This window comes from Oryza sativa, chromosome 3 (assembly GCF_034140825.1).
Source record: "Oryza sativa Japonica Group chromosome 3, ASM3414082v1".
Classification (NCBI taxonomy): Eukaryota; Viridiplantae; Streptophyta; class Magnoliopsida; order Poales; family Poaceae; genus Oryza; species Oryza sativa.
In genome coordinates, this window is record NC_089037.1 from 8,110,713 (window position 1) to 8,135,686 (window position 24,974).

General features: G+C 45.3%; 2 protein-coding genes across 3 annotated transcripts; both read right to left on the bottom strand.

The window, feature by feature from the left end:
• Window positions 1–220: 220 nt before the first annotated feature.
• On the bottom strand, window positions 221–1,322 carry LOC107277982 (protein RADIALIS-like 3). The gene is made up of 2 exons (XM_015774625.3): window positions 928–1,322; window positions 221–642 (listed from the first exon to the last, which is right to left on the bottom strand). The coding sequence occupies exons 1-2, from the start codon at window positions 1,212–1,214 to the stop codon at window positions 621–623; spliced, it is 309 nt and encodes a 102-aa protein (XP_015630111.1). The 5' UTR covers window positions 1,215–1,322; the 3' UTR covers window positions 221–620.
• A 5,656-nt stretch (window positions 1,323–6,978) lies between these two features.
• On the bottom strand, window positions 6,979–11,169 carry LOC4332275 (phosphomevalonate kinase, peroxisomal). Of its 2 annotated transcripts, none has more exons than XM_015777037.3 (10): window positions 11,013–11,169; window positions 10,776–10,926; window positions 10,585–10,682; window positions 10,369–10,481; window positions 10,203–10,255; window positions 9,112–9,507; window positions 8,933–9,001; window positions 8,072–8,299; window positions 7,567–7,689; window positions 6,979–7,397 (listed from the first exon to the last, which is right to left on the bottom strand). In XM_015777037.3, the coding sequence occupies exons 1-10, from the start codon at window positions 11,018–11,020 to the stop codon at window positions 7,131–7,133; spliced, it is 1,506 nt and encodes a 501-aa protein (XP_015632523.1). In that variant the 5' UTR covers window positions 11,021–11,169; the 3' UTR covers window positions 6,979–7,130. The 2 variants fall into 2 exon arrangements, with proteins under 2 accessions (XP_015632523.1, XP_015632522.1); XM_015777036.3 differs by having other exon boundaries at window positions 8,900–9,001.
• Window positions 11,170–24,974: the final 13,805 nt, after the last annotated feature.

The following is a 24,974-nucleotide window of genomic DNA, read 5'->3' on the forward strand; positions in this document are numbered from 1 at the left end:
GCAAAGACACGGGACTCACCTCCTTTTCTCCTCCACGTCAAGGTTTGGCGTAGCTAGACCGACGAGGTTACTCGCCACGCAAGCGCCCTGTGAAGGGCCTCATGCTAGCAATAGTTGCAGTGGTAAAGCTTCAAACCAAGAAAGAGACCAAGAGAAACACTACCTCTACAAATTTGATAAGGTATTTTGACAGTTAGTAAATCAAAAACACATATACTTCTTTCATAGTCAGAAACCAAACCTTGCATTCCATTACATTAATTAGTTAATCAAGACCAACAAACCACACGTTACAAAGTAGAGCCAGATACATTTTACATCCCTGACAACTGCATGCATACGTAGTTGCATACCACTGCTGACTACTGCTCGATGGCAGAAGCTTTAGCCAGTACTCCAGCAGCTAGCCATGCATGCTCTTCCCTCTCTCTCAGACTCTCACTACATAACAAATTAAGCTACAGCTATCAAGGTAGATGCTTCCAATATCCAAAGCCGTAGACCACATTCAGATATGTATACGTAAATACACATATATAGCACACATAATATGCATATCTCGTACTCTTGTTATCTTTACGTGCTTGTTGTTTGTTGACACACATTCATTTCTCCGTACGTCATGTCTGCGGCCCGTTGGCTCTGCATGCACAAATGCATTATATAAAATCATGAGAGACACCTCGATCACTACTAGAAAAATGATGTTTCATAATATTGGCTTATTATTTTTATTGGTGGAAAAATTTAAAAACCACCAGCAAACTCGTAACGAGAGGGTGAGGGGCACCGACCATCAGCAAAATGAATTTTCACTAGCGACCTATCTAATGCAGCCGCCAGCGAAAATATGTCATTTTTTTCGATCGATCGAAATCGAAGGCGATATGATCGATCGCTGATCGATCTTGCGTCAGTAATTTTTACCTGCTCTGGCGCCTGTTCGTGTTGCCGTCGTTGTTCTTGTCCCTGCCATTGCCGTTGCCGTTGCCGCTGCCGCGGCCGGCGCCGGCGCCGGTGCCGGGGTAGCCGTAGTTTCCGGACTCGATGCTGCCGCAGTCGTCGACGAGGAGGTCGAAGTGGCGCCTCACGTCGTCCGCCGTCTTCCCCCCGCCGACCACCGCCGCCACGCGCTCCCACCGCCCCGGCGTGTCGCGGTCGTACATGGCCAGCGCCTGCTCGAACCTCGCGTTCTCCGCCCTGCTCCAATCCATGTACACACACACGCAAACCCTTCTTCTTTCTACTCCTCTTCTCGCCGGCCGACCGATCGTTTGTACGCTCACTGCTCAGTGCTCTAGCTTGCTGGCTGCTGCTGCTTCCAAGCGAGCACTCGACTGAGCCATATTTATAGGGGAGTGTAAGCTATCTAATTAGCCTCTTAGCTAGTTTGTCGCGAGCTGCTGCAAATGGTAGTGCAGATTATATATATGCACTAATTTAAGAGGCGACTTGCTAAAGATGAAAGCTTAATGGAAAGGAGAATTAAACTGCAAATTGCTGCAAGGATGCAGCCTGATCGGCGGCCATTGCCACGAGAGGATCGGAGAATAGCTCAACAGCGGCCGCGACGAGCGATTGGAGGGCGTTTTATTCGACAGACGTAAGAAAGTATCGACGCTTTAATTTAGCTGGATGGAAATGATCGATCAAATCAATCCATTATTTTACCCCCCGCTGGCCTCTTGGATTTTTTTAAGTTCCAGGGAGTTAATTGGTCGCCACATAAGCCGGATCGATTCCATTTTGCATCAGTCGACAGATTAATTAGTTTATGTGCCGGGGTTAGTGAGGTATAAAATCCAGTTATACTTGGGTGATTCTGAAAGGTAGATAATGCATGCACATGTACTTTGACATATGTTTTTTTACTTGCTGAAACACGAGTGTCATTTTGAGTGCTGAAGATACTATTTACTCGTAAATACAGCAATATTTATTTAACTGTATGTGTTGTTATTTGACGCTGTTATGTGGATCAACATTAACACAAAGAGATAGCTGTGAGCAGTCGGCCTGAAAAATGCTTCCACTAGAACATATATGCAGGTACATTGTTCAGGAACTGGATAGTCTGGAATTTTCCCCCCTTTCTCTGAAAAGAATTTTTCACTTTTCTTAGGCGCAGAGTAATTAAAGCAAAAGCTCCAACAAGCTAGATTTGCACTCTGGATCTCTTTTACCTTATATTGAAAAGAGATGAGCCAATCATATATGATCTCACATATTTGGCATGGCCCATGACTATCAGTCTAGCACATTTAGGTTCCATCAGATAAGAAAAATAGTCAAGTTGACAGCCAGACTTTATGCCCAACACCAATATACATGCATACTGCACCAGGCTTTAGGTCCCTCAGAGGAATTAGAAAATCACTTGTTTGGAGATCATGAACAAAAAGCAAATGATAAGGAATAATTTCATTTGTTAATATGGAACGTCTAGCACAAGTGCACAAAAGAGGGGGGCCATAGATGATTCCTCCTCCAGCATTATGTACACTAAAAACTGCACAAAACACAGCTAGCCCAAGTGGATGAATGCTAAGCTGCTTTGGGGTTGCACACCTGAGATAATCACGCACCAGGTAGCATATTGGCATCAAGGGAATAGGCTCTAATCTCTATATATTGTTTCTGTGGTGATGGTGGCAGTGGATTTGATTCAACTTGGACATTGTCATTCGTCAGCCTCTCTGTAGCATGCATCGGCGAGTGGTCTTCAGAGTTCTGACGACTAGTCGTTGTCGGCTAGAGGTTCTGTGCTTGACTAGCTAGTCTGGGACATTCAGATTCATATATTTATATTCAGGTGTAGCTCTGCCTTTTCAGAAAAGAATTCATGTAGGAGTAGCTCTGTTTGGATGGTGATGCATTTTCTGTGTACTGTGATTTCAGAGAACCCCTCCTCGACAGAGCACAAATACTCGTTGAAAGCTGCAAATGATACAAAATTTGTTACTCCATCTTTTTCCACCTAGAAAACGACATGTATATACTTGATCGGTGGGAATTGTTGCGTATCTTCTTCTGGTTCGGAAGAATCAAAGAAAGAAGCTCAACCATAAAAATGCATTGCAATTTGTTAATTAATTAATGTGAAAAGATATTCTAGTGCCGAAAGAAAGGTAAAAGGGATGCGTTGGAAGCTCCTGGGTAGAGAATTTTCAGATGCAAAAATTGATATTTGGGTAATTGGATCCATGCCATTGCAAATTTGCCTATCCAGAAAAATGCTACTCCCTCCGTTTCATATTTTAAGTCGTTTGATTTTTTTTTCTAGTCAAGTTTGACCAAGTTTATAGATAAATTTAGCAACATCTAAAATATTAAATTAGTTTCATTAAATATAACATTGCATATACTTTAATAACATGATTGTTTTGTGTTAAAAATACTAATATATTTTTCTATAGATTTGGTCAAACTTAAAGAAGTTTGACTTAAAAAAAAGTCAAATAACTTATAATATGATATAGAGGGAGTATTACAATTCATCTATTCATCATCGTGCCACTGAAACTTTATAAAATTAGGACCATACCAATACTGACACATTTTTCATCCATCCTTTTTTTTCGGTTTTCTTCTTTCTTTCTCCCTTCTTCCCTATCCTCTCCTCTAGGGATGGCAATTTCACCCGTAGGGTCGGGGACCCGCCCCTACGGGGGCGGGGGCAGGTGACCTGCGGGTCCCCGAAGAAATGTATATTAGACTATTAATAATAGCATATTACGAGCCCAAAAGACCCATCTAGTCTAACCCTAATTCCTCATCTATTCCCTACCCTAACCTTATCCTCATTGAGCTCCCTTCCCACCCCACCCAGCCATCACGCATGGACGGCAACAGCGGCGGCAGCGGCGGCCACGCGCGGCGGCCTCTTGCGGCCGGCGGCGGTGGCGGCCTCTTACGAGCCGCAACGTCGACGACCAAGGGCACGGCCATCGGCGTCGGTGTCAGCGGCGCATCCGTGACAGCGACGGCAAGGGCTAGCATCGCATCCACGGCAGCAGCGGCCATGAAGGGCACATCCGCGGTGGCGGCCAGGGAGGCGCATCCGCGGCGACAGCGGCAGCGATGCCCAGTCCCCAGCCACCTGTCTATCGTTGTCCCTCGTCAGCGTCGCCTCGGCTCCTCGCTCGTCAATCATCAGTCGTCAGCCGGGTGGTGCGGGGGCCCACTCACCCGCGGGTCCCCTGCGGGGGCGGGGACGGGTGATGGTATTCACCCGACCATCTCTGCGGGGCCGGGGCCGGGGGAGAAGTCTGGGAGCGGTGGCGGGGGCGTTCTGGCCCAACCCGCCCCGTTGCCAACCCTACTCTCCTATTTCCTCAGCGCGCCATGGGCCAACAAGGCGGCCGCGAGATGCTCGTCCTCATCCTCTTTCTCCTTTATCTATCCCTGGCAAGTCCAGCCGCCCATCGCACTCCCGGACGGCGCGAGCCGGTCCGCCGCGGCATCGCCCCCGGTGTGTGCCGCCTCCTCCGTGGCCCCAGGTGGCGGCAGCGATGGGCTCGTCGTGGCGACGATGAGGTTTCTGACGGCAGCGATGGTGAGCTTGTCGTGGCGGCGATAAGGTCTCAGACGGCGGCAATGGCTAGCTTGTCGTGGTGGCGATGAGGTCTCAGACAACGGCGAGCTCCATCATCAATTTGTTTTCCTCCCTGTGAATTGTGATCTTTTTTCCAACGGCAAGCTCGTCTTGTCTCGGAGATGGAGGTGTGCTCCATTGCCAATTTTTCTCCTCCTGTTTCTTCCGATGGCGGTGGCGAGATTGTCAGACGGCGGCAAGCTCCATCGCCATTTTTCCGTCGAGGAGGAGATTGCCAGCCGGCCTGGTCAACGCAAAATGGATGGAAAACGTTTTATAAAATTTCAGTGGCATGGCTACGAATAGACGAATTGTATTGGCATTTATCTAAATAGACATGTTTACAATGGCACGGATCCAATTTACCCTTATATTTACTGTTATGCATTATTATCAATTAGTCCAATACTGATCCATAATGCTAGTGTACTTTTCCTTCGAATTTTGTGGGCGCACGCCGAAAGATTTTATGCTTCAATTTCTGATATATTATTGCGTACTACATCAGCATTTACAACTGTATTTGACAACTACTAATGTTTGTGCAGTCCTCTAACAAAATATTTCTACAGTGATTACTGATTTACTGTAGGCACAAGTACAAATATTGTTAAGTTTATTTGTACAAATTCTCTTTACTCTCTCCGTGGAATGCATGATGTTTCCGAAAAGTCAACTTTGTAGATATGTTGTTAGTAATGATCCGCGTATTTTCTAGGGAAAACATTTTCATAGCAAGATACTTTAATATTTTTTCACATACATATAAACAGTAAAAGTCAGATGTGCCAAAACTTTTTAAAAAATAAGCACCACACAGCATAGCACAAAACCACAAACTGAGTCTAAAACCTTGTGCGAACCAATAAGATTTCTGCCCACTTTAAAACATATGATTGAAAAAACACAACAATTGAAAAAACACATGATTATGATAGAAATGAAAGTGTAAAATTGTGGACTGTAAAACATAGAAAAAAACAAAAATAGTTATTGGGTTAGACCGTAGAAAAAAAAGGATTTTGAGAAAAAGAGAGATTCGAAAGAAAGTTTCTATGAGGTTAAACCTAATGCTAAATTTTCTCCAAAACTTTTATGGGTTGAGGTAAGGGTCATTTAGACAAAAATAATAATTTGAAAAAATTAAACCTATAGAATTAAAATTCTATGAAATTTCTATGTTTTTCCTTTGAATCAAAGTGGTCTACGTAGAGATTGATTGGCCTATAGACATATGTCAACTATGAAGGGAGGCGCGAGATTGATTGGTCTCTACATCCCCACGGGAGCTTTTGAGCCTTTTCAAGTCTTGTATAGACAAAAATTCACCATATATTCCTCCTCTACGTAAGCAGATCTTGCATATGGATGGCCACGCGAGGTGAGCCATCGAAGAGAAACAGCTTTGCACCCAGGGAATGTGTGCTAAAGATCCGGTGTTACCTGGAGCGAAAACGACGACCACTGCCTCGGCTTCATTCCGATGCTCCCACAGGGTACGTAACGTACCATTCCCCTGTACCAACATGCCTCATTATCTTAGACATGGTAGGCACCCTACTCTCCAACCAGCCGCCGTTTTAGTGACCTCCAGCTTTTGCTGCCGTCTCCTGTTAAATCCATCATAATTTTGAAAAGCGACGACTTCTATTGCCAACATTATTTGTTAGATTCTTGGGAGCCTAGTATAAGATTATGATGCAGCTAGCAAATAACAATAGTTAGATATGATGCACAAAATTCGCATGGTTACATTTAGGATGCAACATAAATTGATAATATAAGATGTTTTTTAAGTATTTATAAATTTATTGCTTACAGAATAAAAAAGTAGTCGCCAAAGTTTTCAGGATGAGCTACAGTGACAGGTACCTTGTATTCAGAGAAGTTCACCTTGATTGGTGAAAATACTTTGACCCTGGGCACCTTGATTGGTGAAGCATTTGTAGCCCAAGGAAGAGTGCGCACCTAGGGACATTCCTTGACCCTGGGCATTTCCGAAAAGCTAAAGCCGAAAGCCCCAATGCCTCCTCCAAGGCTCAACTTTGAAAAGCCTTTGGACGCATTTCTTGCAGAATTATGCTCTCAGCATTTCCTCACTAAAAGCAGTCCTTATCCAAGGAGATGAGATGACGACCCAGCTCACAAGTCACATTGTCACAACCCCTTTCAAACGCCAAAAACAGGTCCAGTTCTGTGATAAACCATGGAAACTTTTACAACAGCTTTTATTTCTAACAAAAACCATGGAAACTGTTACAGGAGTTCTGAAATCAAAGGCCCGAACTCCTATAACTTTGAGCTTATTGGAATGCTTAAATAGGCATTCTATGCGTACATTTCAATAGTTACAAGCATTTTCACATGGCTAAATCATATCAATCTGTCACAACATGATATCTTGCTCCGTGCACAGCACTTATTTAACCATGTCCGCGTGTAGCCTCTTCAACATATCATGTTTGGCTAGTGCTACATGAAAGAGACACCAAACGTACACATCATGAATAAATCTAACGGAATTCAAACAACATTATCAGTTTATTTGTATCGATGATACAGCGGTTGACACCTCCCTTGTTCTTGGGTCACCAGCTTCCAATGAAACACCTCGGGGATCTTCTCGAACAAGAAGAGGGAGAACACCAGCTGAGCTCCAAGCTTTGGCTACAGCATCACTTGCTTCACCCAAAATCACTGAGAAAACTGCATCAAAGCCACCGGCCCCAGGAACTCCAGCTAGTAGAACACCCTCCATATTCATAGTGGCATCCAGAAGTTGAGTTTGTGATTCTGGCTCAATCTGCAAAATGAGGACAACGAGACAGGTGTATATTACTATAATGTCCCCATTATCTACAAATTAATAGCTAAACAATTTGTCTAGATGTAACTATGCCAGCCACCATGTAGAAGAATCGATCATGTTATCTTCAACATCCATAATTTCATTAAAAGGAACTAAGTCTTACTGGAACACCAGCTGCTATGCCCATCTCTCGCATATGAAGCCTTATTTCAAGGAAAGCATCTCTTGCGGCCAGTAATGATCTAACAATTAGTTCTTGATGTTGATTGGTAGCCACCTCTGTCCACTTGCAAGAACAAAGAGAAAAGGTTTTAGCATATAGTACTGAAAGACGAGTTCTCTTTCCAAATTCACAGATGCACCTGGTGATAACTAAGAACAAGAAGCATGCAAACAACAAAGATAAGTATTTCAGAAATCAGAATTGTGTAGAAGATGCTGTTAAAAAATTGGATGGTTCAAGCTCTGGTCCATCAAAAAACACTTTTCCAGGATAACAGTTGCATTATTTATGCACTATATAACCGTGATCCTTGATGGAGTCTAAACAGTTAACAATCATATTATTAACCATAACAACATGATTTCTTCTTGCCCATTGAAACAAATATATTATATGTTTACAATATTGAATGTTTGATATAAGAATATGTAATCTAGTTATTTACCTTACTGCACGTGAGACGACTACAGGATCGTAAAACAGATTCATAGGCTTCCCAGTGATCTTCAGCAAGTTTGTTTAGGTTCCTCAGTTGGTTCTCAAGCACTGAATTAGCAATCCCCAATTTACTCCATGTCTCCTTGGATTTCTGAGGGTCTGACTTCTGCCACTGTTTCACAGATCCAACCATTGATGGAGTGGATGATCCTCCAGTTCCAGGTTCCCCTAGAAGCTAACAAAAAATTCCCTATAGTCAGAAGTAGTACTTATCCTTACAATCAACGAACAGAACACAATCTCCCTAATCAATAAGGCAACAAGCAATCAAATAACACTGCAAAGAATATTGGATAGATTGTTCATATTGCGTTCTCACAAAAAATGTCTGATCTCTGCTGTGCCTTGTAAACAGAAAGGCGTTTCTGGGTAGTGCCCTTAAAGCTTCATCTAAAAGTTCTGCATTTCAAGTCACCTAAATCAAAAGGATAGATATTTTTAAGAGAATGCAAACCTACAAACTACGTTCTGGTTGAGGAATGCATAGTGATCACAAAAACTAGCATGTTCATTTCTTACTGAGAAAAAAACAAGCATGATTTGTAGCATTCGTGCTTATAACAGTATTTTCTCACAAACTGTGATAATAAAAAACAGCCATGAACTGATGGTTAAAAAGGCACAATAGAAGTGCAACTAACCTCTAATCAAGCTGTAAATCTTATAAGGCAATCATCATACCCATAATTTTTCTAATGACTGGTGACAGCCCGTTAAATAGTTTATTGACCATTTAGGAAACCTAGTCATCAATCATAAGTTCTTTTTAACTTACAAGGGACATTAGAGGAGGCAAGGAAAACTTAACCTTCTCATGATCCCAACTCTGTGTAACAATATCTGCCACCACATCTGCCATGCAGTGCCCACCTGTAACCTGTAAATATTGTGCAGATATATTATCAGCCAATCAGATATGGCAAGCTTTATAATAGAAAACCTTTTAGATAGACAACTATCTGGTAATGACAGTTTTTTTTTTTATACCTGAGCCGAGGATAATATTTCTGGAGAAAACCTTGTGTAACGTTGACTCCCATAGACAGCAGCACTAACATCAAACCCACTGCCAATTTTTCCTTGTGCTATACAATGTGCACTTTGAGCAATAGCATGCAGCAAGTCAAGATCTCGTCCAGCTGCGTTGCCACCGGAAGATTGGCCCAAACATGAAAGGTTAACAGTTCCAAGATAGTGAAGAAGAGCTGCAACTACTGATGTGGTCATGGCAGCTGATGACCCAAGTCCAGTTTTGGCAACTTCAGGTTTGCAATTTTCTCCAGTCATTGTTCCATTAGCAACTTCTGAATTAAATGTAATTGAACAGAATGGAGGCAACGAAAGCAATACCTCTGGAGTTAGAGGAAGGCCACGTGCTTCAATCTGGAGAAACGATAGAAAATAGCAAGCTAATTATTTAACAGTGGCACAACTCTTTAAGGGTGATCTGCATTGTAATTCACACATAAGTTAAACATGGGAAGAGAGTATATTTCAGTTTATAGAACCGTGCAACCTATCTGCACTGATTTTTTTTTTATTTATTTACAAATGGTTCATCCTTTGCATGCCCATCGAATCTTTATTTGTTTACATGATAAACGATATCATGACCACATAGAGCACACACGAACAAATATCAAATTTATTAACTGTATAAGAGAAAGAACAGACCTCAAAGCAATGCCTCTAAATAATTGTGCAATTTATTGCAGTTTCAGATAGGTGAATTGTAAACATTTTCCACGGATATACAAAGAGAAAATACCGATTACAAAGCACAGTACAACTTCTCCCTTATGGTTCTACCTGAGCTACCTCTTTTCAGTAAATTATCATGTTAATCCATAAATTAGGCACTGGCAAGTGGCAAATGAGTTTGTTACTGCTTTAGTGGAATATGAAGAAAATATATGTTTAAGATTAGGTGGTTCGCAAAGCTGAAATAACCAACTAGGGCCACGTTCAGGTTAAATCTCACTTCTTTTTTGACTTCTAGCCTGGGGTTGGTGCTGTGAAGCTCATCAAAAGGCTAAAGGCAAGCATACGTGCAAGCTAATTAAGGAAATAAGCTTTACCTGTTTTCTATAAGAATAGAAATCATTGCAGCCCAAAATTGTAATGTGCAAACCTACAAAAAAAAATAGAGATGAAAATTTAACAACTAAACGAAATCAAAATATAGCATAGTATACAAAAACATGATTTGCACAGGAGCAAAACTTCAGACTAAAATCGCAAAACCTTGCAAAAGCAACTTGTCCAGTGCCTCCTTCCCCTCTTTGTCAGTGACAGTCACTTTAGCAGCTGCTACCGAGAATTGCACTGCCTGCTCCACAAAAGGGTTTGCAGATTCCCTGCAACATTAAGTTGTTAACACTATCACCAAAAGTGAATTCCGAAAACAACTACAGACCAGAGCGCTGCTGCCACAATCCCAGCAAATGATCAATGACTTGCCTTGAAGACGTCAACTGGAGCGTTGATTTCTTCAGGGAGAGCTTGTAGGTGGCCTCCCGGGAGAGCTGAGGAGAGGTCACTTTCACATCCGTCCACGCCTAGTATGGTACAGGTGCTCGGCAGAGTAAGGAGCAATTCTCCGCGATGCTACTAGTAAAGTTTGTTCGAGAAATCTGGGGCTCGGGGCTCACCCATGCCCAGGAGTCGTGGCTGAGCTCGTCGCGGAGCGGGCGGACGATGGCGTAGAAGCGCGCGCTGGTGCTGAGGACGAGGCCGGCGTTGGGCCGCTCCAGCACGAGGTAGCCTCCCGCGACGAGCACCTTCCCCGGCGCCGACGCCACCCTGCCACAGCGATCGAACACGATCAGATCGGAGCCCTCTCCGCCCACACTTCCAAGCCCAATCGAAGCCAAGTAGAGAGCACTCACACTTCCATGCTCAGCTGGGGGGACGCGATCCGGAGCTGCGGGAAGGCCGGGTGGCGCGCGGCGGAGAGCAGCACGACGACGCGCGCCGCCGCCTTCCGAGGTCGCTGACGGAGGCGGAGGAACCGAGGAGGATCGCGAGCGTGGCCGCCGGAACGCCGCGCGTGCAGGTGGCTTGCTGGAGGAGAAAGGAGAGGCGGCAAAATGGGCCGAAGTCCAGCAAAAATCCACGGCCTCAAGTGGGCTGTGGGCCTAAACCCCAGAAATACACATGGGCTGTACCGCCGCCGAAGTAAAGCCAAGAAGAAGGCCGTCCCTCGCTGACGTATTGGGCCTTCAGTTCAGATGGCCTTGTTAACCGTGACAGGTTGAAACATGGTTTGGTTCTTGCTAATCACGTGTACAAACAAAGGTTTGCATTTCGGTAAATCTATTTGGAGAGGCCTCTCCAATTAGTCTTAATTAGAGACACCCATGTGCTTGTACTTTAGAAGTTTTGGTTGCTATTATTCCATTTAGCAAGTAGGGGAAATATTCCTATCATCTATGCTTAAAATAAGATTTTCTCTTAAATTACTCATCCGATTTACAATCCGATTATACCGTTGTGTTCGTAATAATTAAATATTTACAACAAGATCTCACATGATTATATTTTGATGAAAAATCACAAATTACTTTTATGATATGTCTAAATTACTTTTAGATTTCACTAAGTTACTTCTAAGATATATAAAAGTAAATTCAGTAAAGTCTAAAAGTAATTTACATATATTATAGAAGTAACTTATAACAAAAGAAAGTAAATTTAATTTATGCCTTTTTTCATTGGACAAATTCCATCTCCCTGATGCAGTGGTCGTCGCCCGCAACCGTCGCTTCTCAATGGTCGGAGCGGCTGGATCTGACCCTATGTGTCAGCCGATGACATGGAGAGTGGAGGGGACCTGGCGTCGTCTCTCGTCAACCCCGTGCATGTAATTGAAGTTACTTTCTTTTGTTATAAGTTACTCCTATAATATATCTAAATTACTTTTAGATTTCACTAAGTTACTTCTATGTCTAAGAAGTAAATTCAGTAAAGTCTAAAAGTAATTTAGACATATCATAAAAGTAATTTGTAATTTTTCATCGAAATATAATCATGTGAGATATTGTTGTAAAGATTTAATTATTATGAACACAACGGTGTAATCGGATCATAGATCAGATGAGTAGTTTAAGAGAAAATCTTATTTGAAGTATAGGTGGATGATACCTCTTATAGATAGAGTGGTAGCTGGTTAGCTGTGTAGTTATGTCCTTTGCATTTAGTCGTTTAACGTGGATGCGGCCTCGCACACTTGTAAAAACGAAAAAGATTACTGCCATAGCAGATAGGTTTGCTGCCTGTACTAACCCATTTAGCCATGTGGAAAAGGCTAGTACATACTAACTTTTTTTTACTAAATTTTTAAAGAAACGATATGTCATATCATGAGTACATATAGATTTTTCATAACTTTCATCTCTAAATTAAATGATTAAGATGATTGTTAGTAAAAGTTTAGTAAAAAAATTAGTAAATGTAGCAGTGCTCTAGCCATAATAAACTCTGCAGATCTGAAAACAACTTACCTACCGGGAGTAGGTAGGTACTACGGTTATGAATGCAGTTAGTTAGGGGCATCTCCTGTCAGTCCTCTCTCTCTCTCTAACTCTCTGCAGGCAAACCACCAACAAGGCAGGGCCCTCTGCCATCCAATTGGCAACCGCCCCCATCTGACTGACGAACTCCATCAGTCTCCACAGTTAGCCTGATCACATCGCTAAACAAATTTCGCCTCGCGCGCCTTGCTTAAACAAATCGCGGTCAATGGGCGTCGCAGGGCCAGCCATCGCTCGATCTGCATGTTTCTCCCGACAGGGACACGTTCTGTGGTCCATGATGCATTGATCGATCGTCTCTGAACCCTTTAGTTTAGTTTTCTTTTCTGAACAAATGATCTTCTCTGAAACGAAGGGGACCCGACGACGACGAGGCGATCGATCGAGTTGCAGTATGATAATTAGCTGATTAACTCCAACTCCCAGCAGGAGCGAGGCGTCTATCTAGCTAGTACTAGCTACGATCTGATGGACCCATCAGAAATTCAGAAATAATGCGTTTCTCCCCAAGAGCCGAGAGCTAAGCTGGCTGGCATGTCAAGAAATGAATATGGGGGGAGAGCAGAAAATTAAATCAAACAAGTGGCTGGCTACAAATTAAGCTGTACAAGTGGCCTTCTGGCTATGTAGCATCACCTGATCCTCAGCGAGTAGTAGTTGTTCATGTGATGATTGGAGCTGGCATTTCTTTATGTGTCTCTCTCTGTGGGGGCTGGTGAAATAAAATATGATGGGGAGAGCATGTGAGACAATGTGGGTATGTTCCCCAGCTATTGAATTATCAGCCTAACAAATCAGCTGAACTCCCTCTTTATTCATATCTTCAAACAAATGAGCAGTCCTTATGCACATTTCTCGAAAAAAAATCATCTCTAAGCAATGAACGAATTAGCACGATCACTTTATTATTAGACAAGTGTTTCAATCTATTTCTTATTCAGAAATGAAAATGAAGAAATACATTTTCATGATCAAGCTACTAAAAGAAGTTCCAGTGATCTGATGATCCTAATTAACAAAAGTAAAGCACCTATGGTGTGTTAATTGACAGCTCTCTGGTACTAGTATTCTCCAAGAAATGGCAAGATCGATCGAAGCTAGAGAAGAAGAGGTCATATACAGGTATGGGCATAAGAAAGACTTGGCGCCGGCGGCAGGGGGCCAGCAGATGGCGGTGGTTCACGGAACCTAGACAATGATTGATTCGTTGGAGCTGCCATGCCAATATGCCATGCAGTGCAAGAAAGAAAGAGACAAGGAGTTGGCGTGGGCTTGCTGGATCAGAAGGCGAATGATGGGCGGGCCTTCGCTTTCGCTAGCTTCTTGCATGGGAGTTTGCCAAAGCTAGAGAGAGAGAGAGACATGCATGGACATGGCTAGCTAGCTAGCTAGCACCTTCTTGAACCAAAACCCTTTTCCAACTGGCTGCTTTTGTTGCGCGCTGATGGAAAGCAGAGCTTTGCGAACCAGGCATTGGATGCATATGCATGCGTTGCCCAAGCTGCACGTAGCTGGAGTAGCTCCCGTTATGGCAAGGCATGTACAATGTAGTAGTACATGACTTGCCAACACGTTGCCACGTGAGGCTATGATGTCCTTATAGCAGGATGTGTGTGAATGTTGCTTGACTGGCATCATTAGCAATGATGATGATCGATCGATATGACATTCTATATATGCTCGTAAAATCTCTCGTAGCTGGACAGAGATTAGAAACTTTCGCATTGAGCCCGCGATTGCCGGCTTAGGGTGTGTTTAATTTTTTGGGTGTAAAGTTTTTGAAGTATACGGACATACATTTAAAGTATTAAATATAGACTAATAACGAAACAAATTACAGATTCGGCCGATAAACTGCGAGACAAATTTATTAAGCCTAATTAATCCGTCATTAGTAAATGTTTACTATAACATCACATTATCAAATCATGGTGTAATTAGGCTCAAAAGATTCGTCTCTGCAATTTACATGCAAACTATGTAATTGGTTTTTTTCATCCACATTTAATGCTCTATGCATATGTCTAAATATTTGATACGTTGTTTTTGGTCAAATTTTTTTTTTTTGAGTCTACTGGCCTACTGGGGCACTGGGCTAGGGCTAGGACTATTTTTTTTATGTGTAGTTTCATACTCTCATGCATGCATGCACATCCACTTGGCACATTACCAGTAGCCTGCATGCATTGCAAGCAGCAGGCTCAGCATGAGCATGCAGCCGCCCGCACGCAACAAATTACATATATCGAAATGATATCGATCGCCGGCCGGTCTCTGCATACTTGGATTCTGTACGAGTGTTGCAGCACACAGCTAGGCTAGGCGCACAAGCGACGCACACGTAAACCGCGTTGGCGCTCTCACACTGTCACGCACGCTGCCTGCACACATGCATGACGCACACAGTGTTCATGTAGTATGGCAGAGCCAGAACCGTGTACACGGTGCGTGGTGGGGGCACGGATCGGATAGCCCCGCGGCGCGCGCGCGACAGGCCCGCGTGCCAGCGAGCCTCGGTGTCCGCACCCTGCGCGACACGGCGCGGCGCGGCCAGGCCGCGCGCCGGCCGGCTGGCCGGGCAAGCGAGCAACAGTAGTACGCGCGCGCGCTTGGGCGGCGGGGGCAGCGTGTTTCTTTCAGCTCGTAGCGACTGGACTGGACTTGGGGGTCGCCCGCGGCCTGCATACGTGCGCTATACGACGCTGTACGCGCGTGCATGGAAAAGGGCCAGGGCCCCGGTAGTGCGAGATCGCGACGTCGTGCGTGCGTGCAGCTAGCTCGGTGTGACAGGTGATCGACCCAGAGGTCGCCACGTTCATACGGCACGCACTGATTGGCGTCGCGCGACGTGGTGGGGGCGCGGCGCGCGGCGCGCGGCGCGCGGAGACCTGGCCGGACTGCACGGCACACTGGCACAGCACAGTACAAAGGTCACAGACATACAGTCACAGCGCGTGTAGCGTATAGTGTGTTCAGTACTCCGTATATAATACTTTACTCTCTCTAGCTAGTGCAGCTGGTAACGTTTGTTCCTGCAGCTCGCTAGCTCAATCGTGTGTGCACGCAACGCATCTACCACTGCTTGAGGCGTACTCCTACTCTGTTAAAAAAAACTGATTCTAGAGATATCAAATGTGTATGTTTAAGATCACACTTTCCATTTTTATGAATGGGGTACATTTTTAAGTACGACTGTGCTCTGGACCGGCGCACGCTCCTACGGCTTTCGCTACTGTACAGCCGAATCCACTGCAGCAAGCCTCGCAGACACTGTTACACTGTAACACCCGTGCAGCTGCAGTCGTGCAGTCGTGCTGCGTTGCGTTGCGTGGCGTGGAGATCGGTCGTTGCCGTGAGCGAGCGCGGGTAGCTGCAAGCTGCACCACCCGCAGCCTCTGCAGCTTTTCTCCGCGCGGGGATCCGCGACTGCCAACACGGATTCGCCAACTCCAACACCCAGGCGTGCGCACGTACGCGTGGACTCGCCGGTGGACACAAGCAAAGTCGCCGCGCATCCACGTGTGCGCTCCTCGTTCTTAGCTCCGACGACGCGCGAGCACAACCGTCTCGAGTCTCTCTCTTGCTCGATCGCGACGCCCACCAGCAGCCGGGGCCGCCTCTAGGCCCGTCTCGCGTCATCCATGTGGGCAGCGGGCGGTTGCCCCTTGCTTTTACCGGAAGCGCACGCAGCGTCGCGGGAGCACGTGACAGTCGTACGACCTGTGAAAATTTATACTCGTCGGACACTGCGGCCTCCAATTCAAGGCCGCCATGTTACGATAGGCCGCGCGCGCAGGGCGTCGAGCCGGCCGCCGGCGGCGCTGGCGCGTGGCTGGCAATTGGCATGCAGGCGGCATAAATCATCACTTCATTAGCTACCAGTTGATGTACTACTGCTCGTAGTAGTATTTGCAAGCAACACCAGATTCTGTGCAAAGGAATCAAAGCTAGAGATCAATCCATCAAGATATATATATATATATATATATATATATATATATATATATATATATATATATATATAGCCTTGATATGATCGATGAAATTAACTTGTTGATAGTACAGTAACTAATGCTTAACTACTAATAAGAATCTAGTAAGATGGATATATCAGATCGAGCTGCATAGCTGTTGCATGGCAGCTAGCATCGTGGCCTAGATCGCAGAGCTAGATCATATATGCGTTCTGGGGCGCGTATAACTGGACGGTCAAAATGATCTGGTCGGTTGCAACTTGCAACGGCTGACCGTGACCGGTATGTGTGCTCCTAGTACAATGACCTGGCCGTTGTAAGCTAGCCAACGGCGTCGCGTGCACAAGACTACAAGATCACTAACTGTCATCTCCGGCCGGCGGACGGCGCGATCTGAACTGTGCGTAATCTTCTCCTTTTATAACTGCAAACTGACACGAATCTTCTGTATATATTGACAGTTGAAACGAGTCTTTTCTATATGTTCAATTCATGTGATCGTTCAGTTGTCTTTTATGCTTGCTGCATAATAAACAGAACTACTCCTCCAGCCGGCAGCATGCTCTCCTAATCGAAGCAGCGAAGGGAAGATGATTAATTTTGGAACAAATGCTGATCTGATCTGCATATTTTGGAGGTGCGTGGTGTTCAACTGAACCGAAGAATAATCAGATTAAAACGCAAATTATTTGTACAAATCACGTGCTCGAATTTTTAAAAATTAAATGGAGTAACCAGCATGAAAACTTTACAGACAGTATCCCTGGAAATCTTGCCTTAATTCCAAGCTACAAGAAAGTCGATCTGTTCTTATCGATCTTTTGCAGGGAAAGAACACGCAGATAGCACGCGTCGATACATCTTTGTTAGCACTATAGGCGTTAGGTAGCTATAGATTAATTAGCTCCTTATTACTCAAAATGGCATTATTTCTTCAGTGTTTTCGGGCTAAGCTGCTGGCTAGCTAGGCACAAACAAATATAGAGCACTAACCAATTAAAACTGTGAAGTGCTAGCCGCAAAGTGCATGCAGATTTGTGATCGATTTAGTAATTAAACATCCATGCATATGTAGCGCGCGAATCAATCATTTCTCGGCGAAATCCACGACATGTGCGTGCGTTCCTAACACTGTACTTGCGCCGAGTTCTTAATTTTTCACTGCTACAAGAGAAATCATAAAGAGAGCAGGGAATCTCTGCGTAGAAAACTAATTAAAAAAGCAGAATAACGAGAAAAAACAGCATAGATACGTACATACCCCCTCATGGCCTGAGCGTAGGGAATCTCGAGGATGGACGGCGCCGGAGAAGACAATATTGTTATTATTCGCATGCAGAATTAAAGAGGCATCAACGCATCAGAACCAGACGACTTCGTTTTAGCTGTGCGTGCAATCGCGCATGCATGCTTGAGTTGTTAGGAGAGGAAGCTAGCTGCAAAAGCAGTACAGTAATGGCCACTAGATTAGTCATAGTTAATCTGAACGGTAGGTTTGGATTGGTTTGGGGTAGAGTATTCCACAATTTGCGCCTGAGTAGTTTAACGCTTAATCTTGTCCAAAAGCAAATCAGTTGGACAGCTAGTATAGGTTAGGGAGAGGACAAGCTAGGGAACAATTTCATCATCATTAATTGATCAAAGTTAAGCGGGCGTGTTTGGTTGATGGGAGCATCATTTTGGGCACTAGAATTACGACCGGGAATTGGGGCTTTTACCAACTCATATTCCTCATCATCAAGCCTGGCATATGCATGCATCCATATTATGCACTAGCTACACGCAGCATTTGTTTTCTGAAAATTATATACATCGTCAGGTCTCTCATGGCATCCATGGCATAGTGCACACGTACTTAACCGATCGAACCGTCGCGGCCGGCCGAAAATATATACACTCTCGCCTAACTCACCCATCTGCAATTACGCAGCATATATTCCACTGAACATTCGCACTCCAATCTTCAGTTACGCAAACATTTATTCTATTATTTCCACTGAATGTTGACACGGAATTGGAAGCAGCGACAAGTTTAGGAGCTCCTAAACTGCAATTTGCAAATGCATATGTAGAAAAGTGAGCCACATGCACGTACGGTTGATGCGCCGGAATTAGCATAAGTTTTATTCTGGTTCTACCAGACTCGCATCAACGACAGTAAGCATTTGAGCAGAGGTTTATACATGCCCTGGATAGATTTGTTTTTATTTACATGAACTACAGAAAATCTTCATACTATTTATTAAGGTCTACTCAAGAGATAATGCTATGGGCTATGTAACTATGGATCTAGATTTCTTTTTAAATCTTCTTCTTAATTATTATCGCACTAGTATTATCTTGTCTGCCTGGAAGTTTCGATCAATCCTGCATGCTGGATCTCCAATCCGATCTGAAACCTCGAGAGATGGGCACTAGGTCAAGTCAGACGGCGTGCTAATCTGACGGGCCCCGGAGAGATGATCGTAAACTGAATATACATGTGTTCAGCGGATCAGACGCCATGCGGCCGATCGATGGATGGATCTTTCAACTGAAACTTCGATCACTTGACACTTCCAACCACAGAAAACTATATAGTATGATACTATGCAGTATGCACATCAGATCATCAGATCACACGGATCCATCTTGGTCCTATAGATGCATTTTTATGCGTCACCATCAACAGTTAACGAACAGTTGATTACAGAGACATGAGACCATGCCGTCTGTGTTATTTCAAACAAATCTTATCTTACCAAACAGGAAAAAACAGAGAACAGCATGCTCTGTGTACATAACGACAGGGAAACAAACCTTAAGCATACCAAAAGAAACTTAATTATATTTGTTATTCAGGGACAGAGAGCTGTACATAGAGAGGTATTACTGGCGAGAGCACGGGTGGAACAGTTGAGGTGACACTGGTGATGGCAAAATGATCAGTCTAATTTCTGAAGCTACCTGCTTGTCCAGGGTAAAATCAGTTGCGAACTGTAGTGACCTGTGACTAGCTTTGATTGGCTAAACTCGTTAGGGCACATGGCACATCGCTAGAAGGCAACGTTTCAACGTTCAAACTCTTGACTGGTCACTTGACTTCAGGGGAACCTGGTTCGATCACCGGCAAAACACAAGAAGCATGCCGACCATGCATGGCAAAACACAACTACTAGCTGCTTTCTGGCAAAGAGCAGACCGTAAGCTCGATCACAATCACAAGAGACCTTTGTTGGCAAAAACAAATTCTCCGTATCAAGATACTTTAAAGTAAAAAGGTGCACATAGTCAACAAAACGATGTATAATATACATATCTGGATCAGCAAGTCATTCCGAAAAGCACAGACCGTGTATCAATTGCACAACACATAGGCCTCCTTTTTTTTTTTCCCTGAAACGAACCTCACCACGGCACAACATAATATTTTCTAGGGGCTGCTATATAACGGAATCCCGTTTTTGAACGGGATGATACTGGTTAGGTATCAGGTCCGGTATCGAGTGATATATATAAGGTATCAGGCAATTCTACCACGTTTTCAGGTGATACTCGCGACGTATCAGGTGATACCTATCAGGTATCATGCGATTCTTGCCACATATAAGGTGATACTTGCGAGGTATCGAGTGATACCTATCAGGTATCACGCGATACCTATTAGATGATACTTGTGATGTATCAGGTGATACCTATCAGGAATCATACGATACCAGCCAGGTATCACGCGATACCTACCAAGTATCACGCGATACACACCCGACATTGACGCCGCCGATCACTGCCGCCCCAGCGCCCCTTCCTCCCTAGCTCTGGCCACCGCCACCGCTCCCTCCTCCGGCTCCGGCGACGCACCACCGCCACCCCCTCCCATCCCCTGGATCTAGCTCCGGCCACCGCCGCCGCCCCTCCCCCGCTGGCTCCGGCCACCGCCGCCGCTCCCTCCCCCGGCTCCGGCCACCGTCGCCGCCCCCTCCCCCGCCGGCTCCGGCCACCGCCGCCACGCCCTCCCCCGGCTCTCTGGCTCCGGCCACCGCCGCCGCCCTATCCCTCCGCTCTCTGGCTCCAGCCGCCGGCGCCCCGGCTTTGGCCACCGCCGCCGCTCTCTCCCTTGGCTCCGGCCACCACCGCCGCCCCCTCCCCCGGCTCTCTAGCTCCGGCCACCGCCGCCGCTCTCCCCCCGCCGCCGGCTCGGCCCTTGTGCCTTGTGCTCTTGCAGCTGATAGAGGTGGATGGGAAGCTATCCCGTTGGGGCAACGGTATCCCGTCCCCTAGCATTCCCGTATTTTCTTGTTGATATAGCATAAGAAAAAAGAAATTACAGGACCATAATCCTACAATGCTATGATCATAAGAAAAAAAAATTCAACAAAATCGCACCATGCTGAGGAACAAACAGGAGTGCAACGTCCCAACTACACTTAGCTCCATTATTCACATCTTTGGGTTGGAGAGGGAAATCATGACATAGAGCATGGATCCGTTCTTCCCCGTATAAATCCGCCAACGTGGTCATCTTGTAGTGGTATAAAGTGCCACCATAAGAGGACATACCTCATGAAGAAAGATCGGTAGGAAATAGACCTTCAAACGATATCTTTAGGAAGGTTGCGACAACAAGGATACCACCATCACCTGTCTCGGTAAACCAGGATGAGGACATAAATGATATTTCTTTTTCCGGGTTAACACCGTTAGGTTACCTTTACAAAACAGGCAAGACCTGATTTTCATTTTTTTTTTAAAAAAAAGAGTGTCAAATGAGTAAACTTGGAAAAACAAGATAAAATCATTAGTTAGACTTCAAAACAGAGTAAAAATACAATTACCCTTAAATAATATTTCAATGATTTAAAACTACTTCAATTTTATCTCCGCCATCTAGACATATATAGCACAATCATATTATTTACATCCTATATATATAGTTATAATTTATCCTCACTAAGTGAAGTTGATGTTATTGATTTCCTTTTCTTATTAAAGAACATCACCAATCAATTAATTCTAACCACTGCATGATTTATTTACAGCTCAAATTGTCCACCTTTTGTTCTTCTTTCATAAATCCACATTACCTTAGTTTTTGCCTTTGGATCATAGAACTATGTTTGATTTAAATCGTAATAAAATGTATCATCTCAATTGTTTATAACTTCTTTTAATGATCGTTCAATACAAATGTATACAAAGTTACGACATTTAGCTTTAAAAAACAAACTCATCTTATACTTTATTTTTTTTTATTATCATCCAATATTCTTGTTGAGACACGTGGGGTTTCATCTAGTATTTAGATGATGTTATATGTGTTTCTCTCATTCGATGCAACTAATGTTCGGTATTTCGGCGCTGAAAAATTGGATTTCTTTTATATACAAGTTGTAAACATTATATTGCACCCTTATATATGATAGTTGATGCCATCTTTGGTCTAAACTTGAGTTGATTTGTAAAACAGCCAAATGGCGACTGTAGTTTTACATTTATTCAACAACTTGTATAAATATAAATATGTCCTGAAAAAAAAACTTTAAATATGGTGCAATACTACACCACAACTACAAAATAAAGTGTTTTAGGGGGTGTGTGTCACACCCCGAACTAGCCCCGAACGGAACCAGCCCGAGGCGCCCCAAATTAACCTGTTATCCGATACCAGTCCCAGGAAACAGTGCTGGTATCATAGGAAGACAGAATATCACAGCAACAGAGGTCTCTTTATTATAGAGTAGGATTACAGTCATGTTGGGCTGCGAACAGACCCCGAGCTCACAACTGCATTACAAAAGAGGAAAGCGGAAGCCAAGACTTGGACCATTCATCACAGGCGCAACTTGGGAACTAGATCAAAACCCTAAAACTCATCATAGCCGACTTGCTCCTAGAAGAACTCCTCGTCAGCGGGATCCATCTCATCTTCTTCAGCAACTGGGGGGGATTATTTATATAGAGCAAGGGTGAGTACAGGAGTACTCAGCAAGTCATGGGAATTATGTGTTTAATGAAGGCTTCAAAGGAAAGGCTGTTGTTTTTACAATTGATTTTTAGTTAAACTCCTTTTTAAAACAACTAAGTGAGTGCTTCTCAAACGACACGGATGAGACAGTGCATCTCGTCCGGTCGGAGTATGTGCAATGTATCAGTCTTTGATAGATTTGAGATTGGCACCCGGCCACAACTTTAAAATGGCCACCCGGGCCTAGCTGATCCCGTCAGCCACAGATGTTCCAAACATCGAACCCCAAGTCCACAACAGCAATTTCACAAAGCGGTAGTCAAACAAAACTACGCTAAGGAATCACTTTACATCCGCCCATGACCGTGAACACGGCTGTTCGAACAGTTTAATAACCTCTGCAGAGGGGGCACACTTTACCCACACGACATTACTAACCCAGATCACCCAGCCCGTGCAGAACAGCCACGTCTGGTGACCTTGAGGCTTTCATAACAAGGCATTTCGAGAGCCGACACAGGTTTACCATATGCCGACGAGAGGGGTCCCAGACCAACAACAGGTTAGGTCCCAGACCATACTGTGCCAGGAAGCCCAGGGGTCCTCTCCGACACCACCCTGGTGAATCCACTTGTCTCCAGGCATCAAGGCTCCCCTGATTAGCTAATTACTCAGCCAGGGGTGTCCCATTCCACCCATGTGGTCGTACTTGTTATATGTACGGATGAAATTCCAAAGGAAATCGGTCCTTAAGTGCAAGAGTGGGAAACCGTGCTCCCGGCACGTCCCCCGGTCTGCGATTTTTGGAAATTCATTTGGTTCGCAAGCACCGACCCAGGCGTCGGGTTTTCCAAGTCTTTTGTAAAACCTCAAGTTTTACCCATCGTTGGATATTTTAAGTTTGAGGGGAGGTGTTCCCATGCACGTGCCTGAAGGCCCGTGCATCGAAGCACAACAGTCGACAAGGGAGTTTTAATTGTTCAATAATTCAAGGAGGGTAATTGCAGCAATTAGGATTGGGGCCGGTAGGCTTTCTCGCAAGCCGCGGCCAAATTACTTGTGTTAAACCTAATCATGCAATATTTGCGGAAGAGAAATACTTAGATTTAAATTATAGGTGCAAGATGATCAAAGGTGACTTGCCTTGCTCGAGATCTTGAGCTTGATCCTCGAAATCCTCGCACTGCGGGTCTTCGGGCTCCGAAACTACACGCGAAACGGGACAACTCAACAAACGGTAAAAATAAAGCTCTATTATTGACCTCTAAGCGTGCCATTAGATAGATCTCGATATTTGAGGAATTTTGGAAGTTAAACGGAGTCAAACGGATGTACGGTTGAGAAGATATGGAGTCTCTAAGACTAAAGGATTTACTGGACTAAAAGAAAAGGATTTATTAACCTCCTTTTTGGATTAGAAACGAGATAGGGAAGAGATGTAGACTTTGCGGGCGGCTTGAGCGCGGCCCGAGAGGAGTTGGCGCGGCTCGGCCAACCAATTGGGCTGGCGCGGCCTCAGAAGGCGGCCCAACAGAGGGAGGCGTGGAGAGAGAGAGAGATCCGGGTGAGCCGGATCCATCGTGCGGGGTCCTGGGACGAGCCCACGAGTCAGTGACTCGGTGCACGGGAGAGAGGGTTTACGCGGCGCGGGGGAGCTAGTGTTTGCGGACGCGGCTCACAGATGGTGCACCAGGTGGACTGGGAGACGGCGGGCCCAAGCGCAGCCGGCTGGCTCTCCGTGGACCACGCGCGTACAGGAGAACGGATCGGAGGAGCGGTTGACTGAGGTCAAACCGACCTGGCCCGTGGCCGAGCTGGCGCCGACGTGGCGCCTTTGTGGCAGCCACGCGGGCCGGCGGGAGGAAGACGACGACGCCGGCCGGAACGGATGGCGGACGGCGGCGGCGAGCAGCGGGGCGAACCACGGCGATACAGGCGAAAGCGAGCACACCGGGAGGTTGCACGGGACGAGGGGAGACGAGCCAATGGATTGGATTCGCCGGAAGGAGCCCGACGGCGGCGGATTGCGGCGGCGGCAACCGGCGGCGAGGAAAGAGGGTAACGGCGACGGCGCGACGGGAGTTCGATTCGAGCGAGCTAGAGCATCTACGCGACTCCAGGAATCCGTTTCTAGCGTCGGATTGGACGGGTCATCGCCGAGGAAGGCCGGCGACGGGCGGCTACTACCGAGCGCGGGCGGCGACGGCGGCGAGCCTACTGCGAGCGGCGGCGTGGCTTGGGGCGGCGCCAACTAGCTACTGGGGTACTACTCGAGCTGCTACTCAAAGCTAAGGGGAAGAGATGGAGCGAGGAGGGAGAACGGAGGGATGCCCTACCGAGACGAGGCGGGGTGCTGTGACGAGAGGCCGACGGCACGGAAGTGATCTCTCCGGCCTCGGGCCG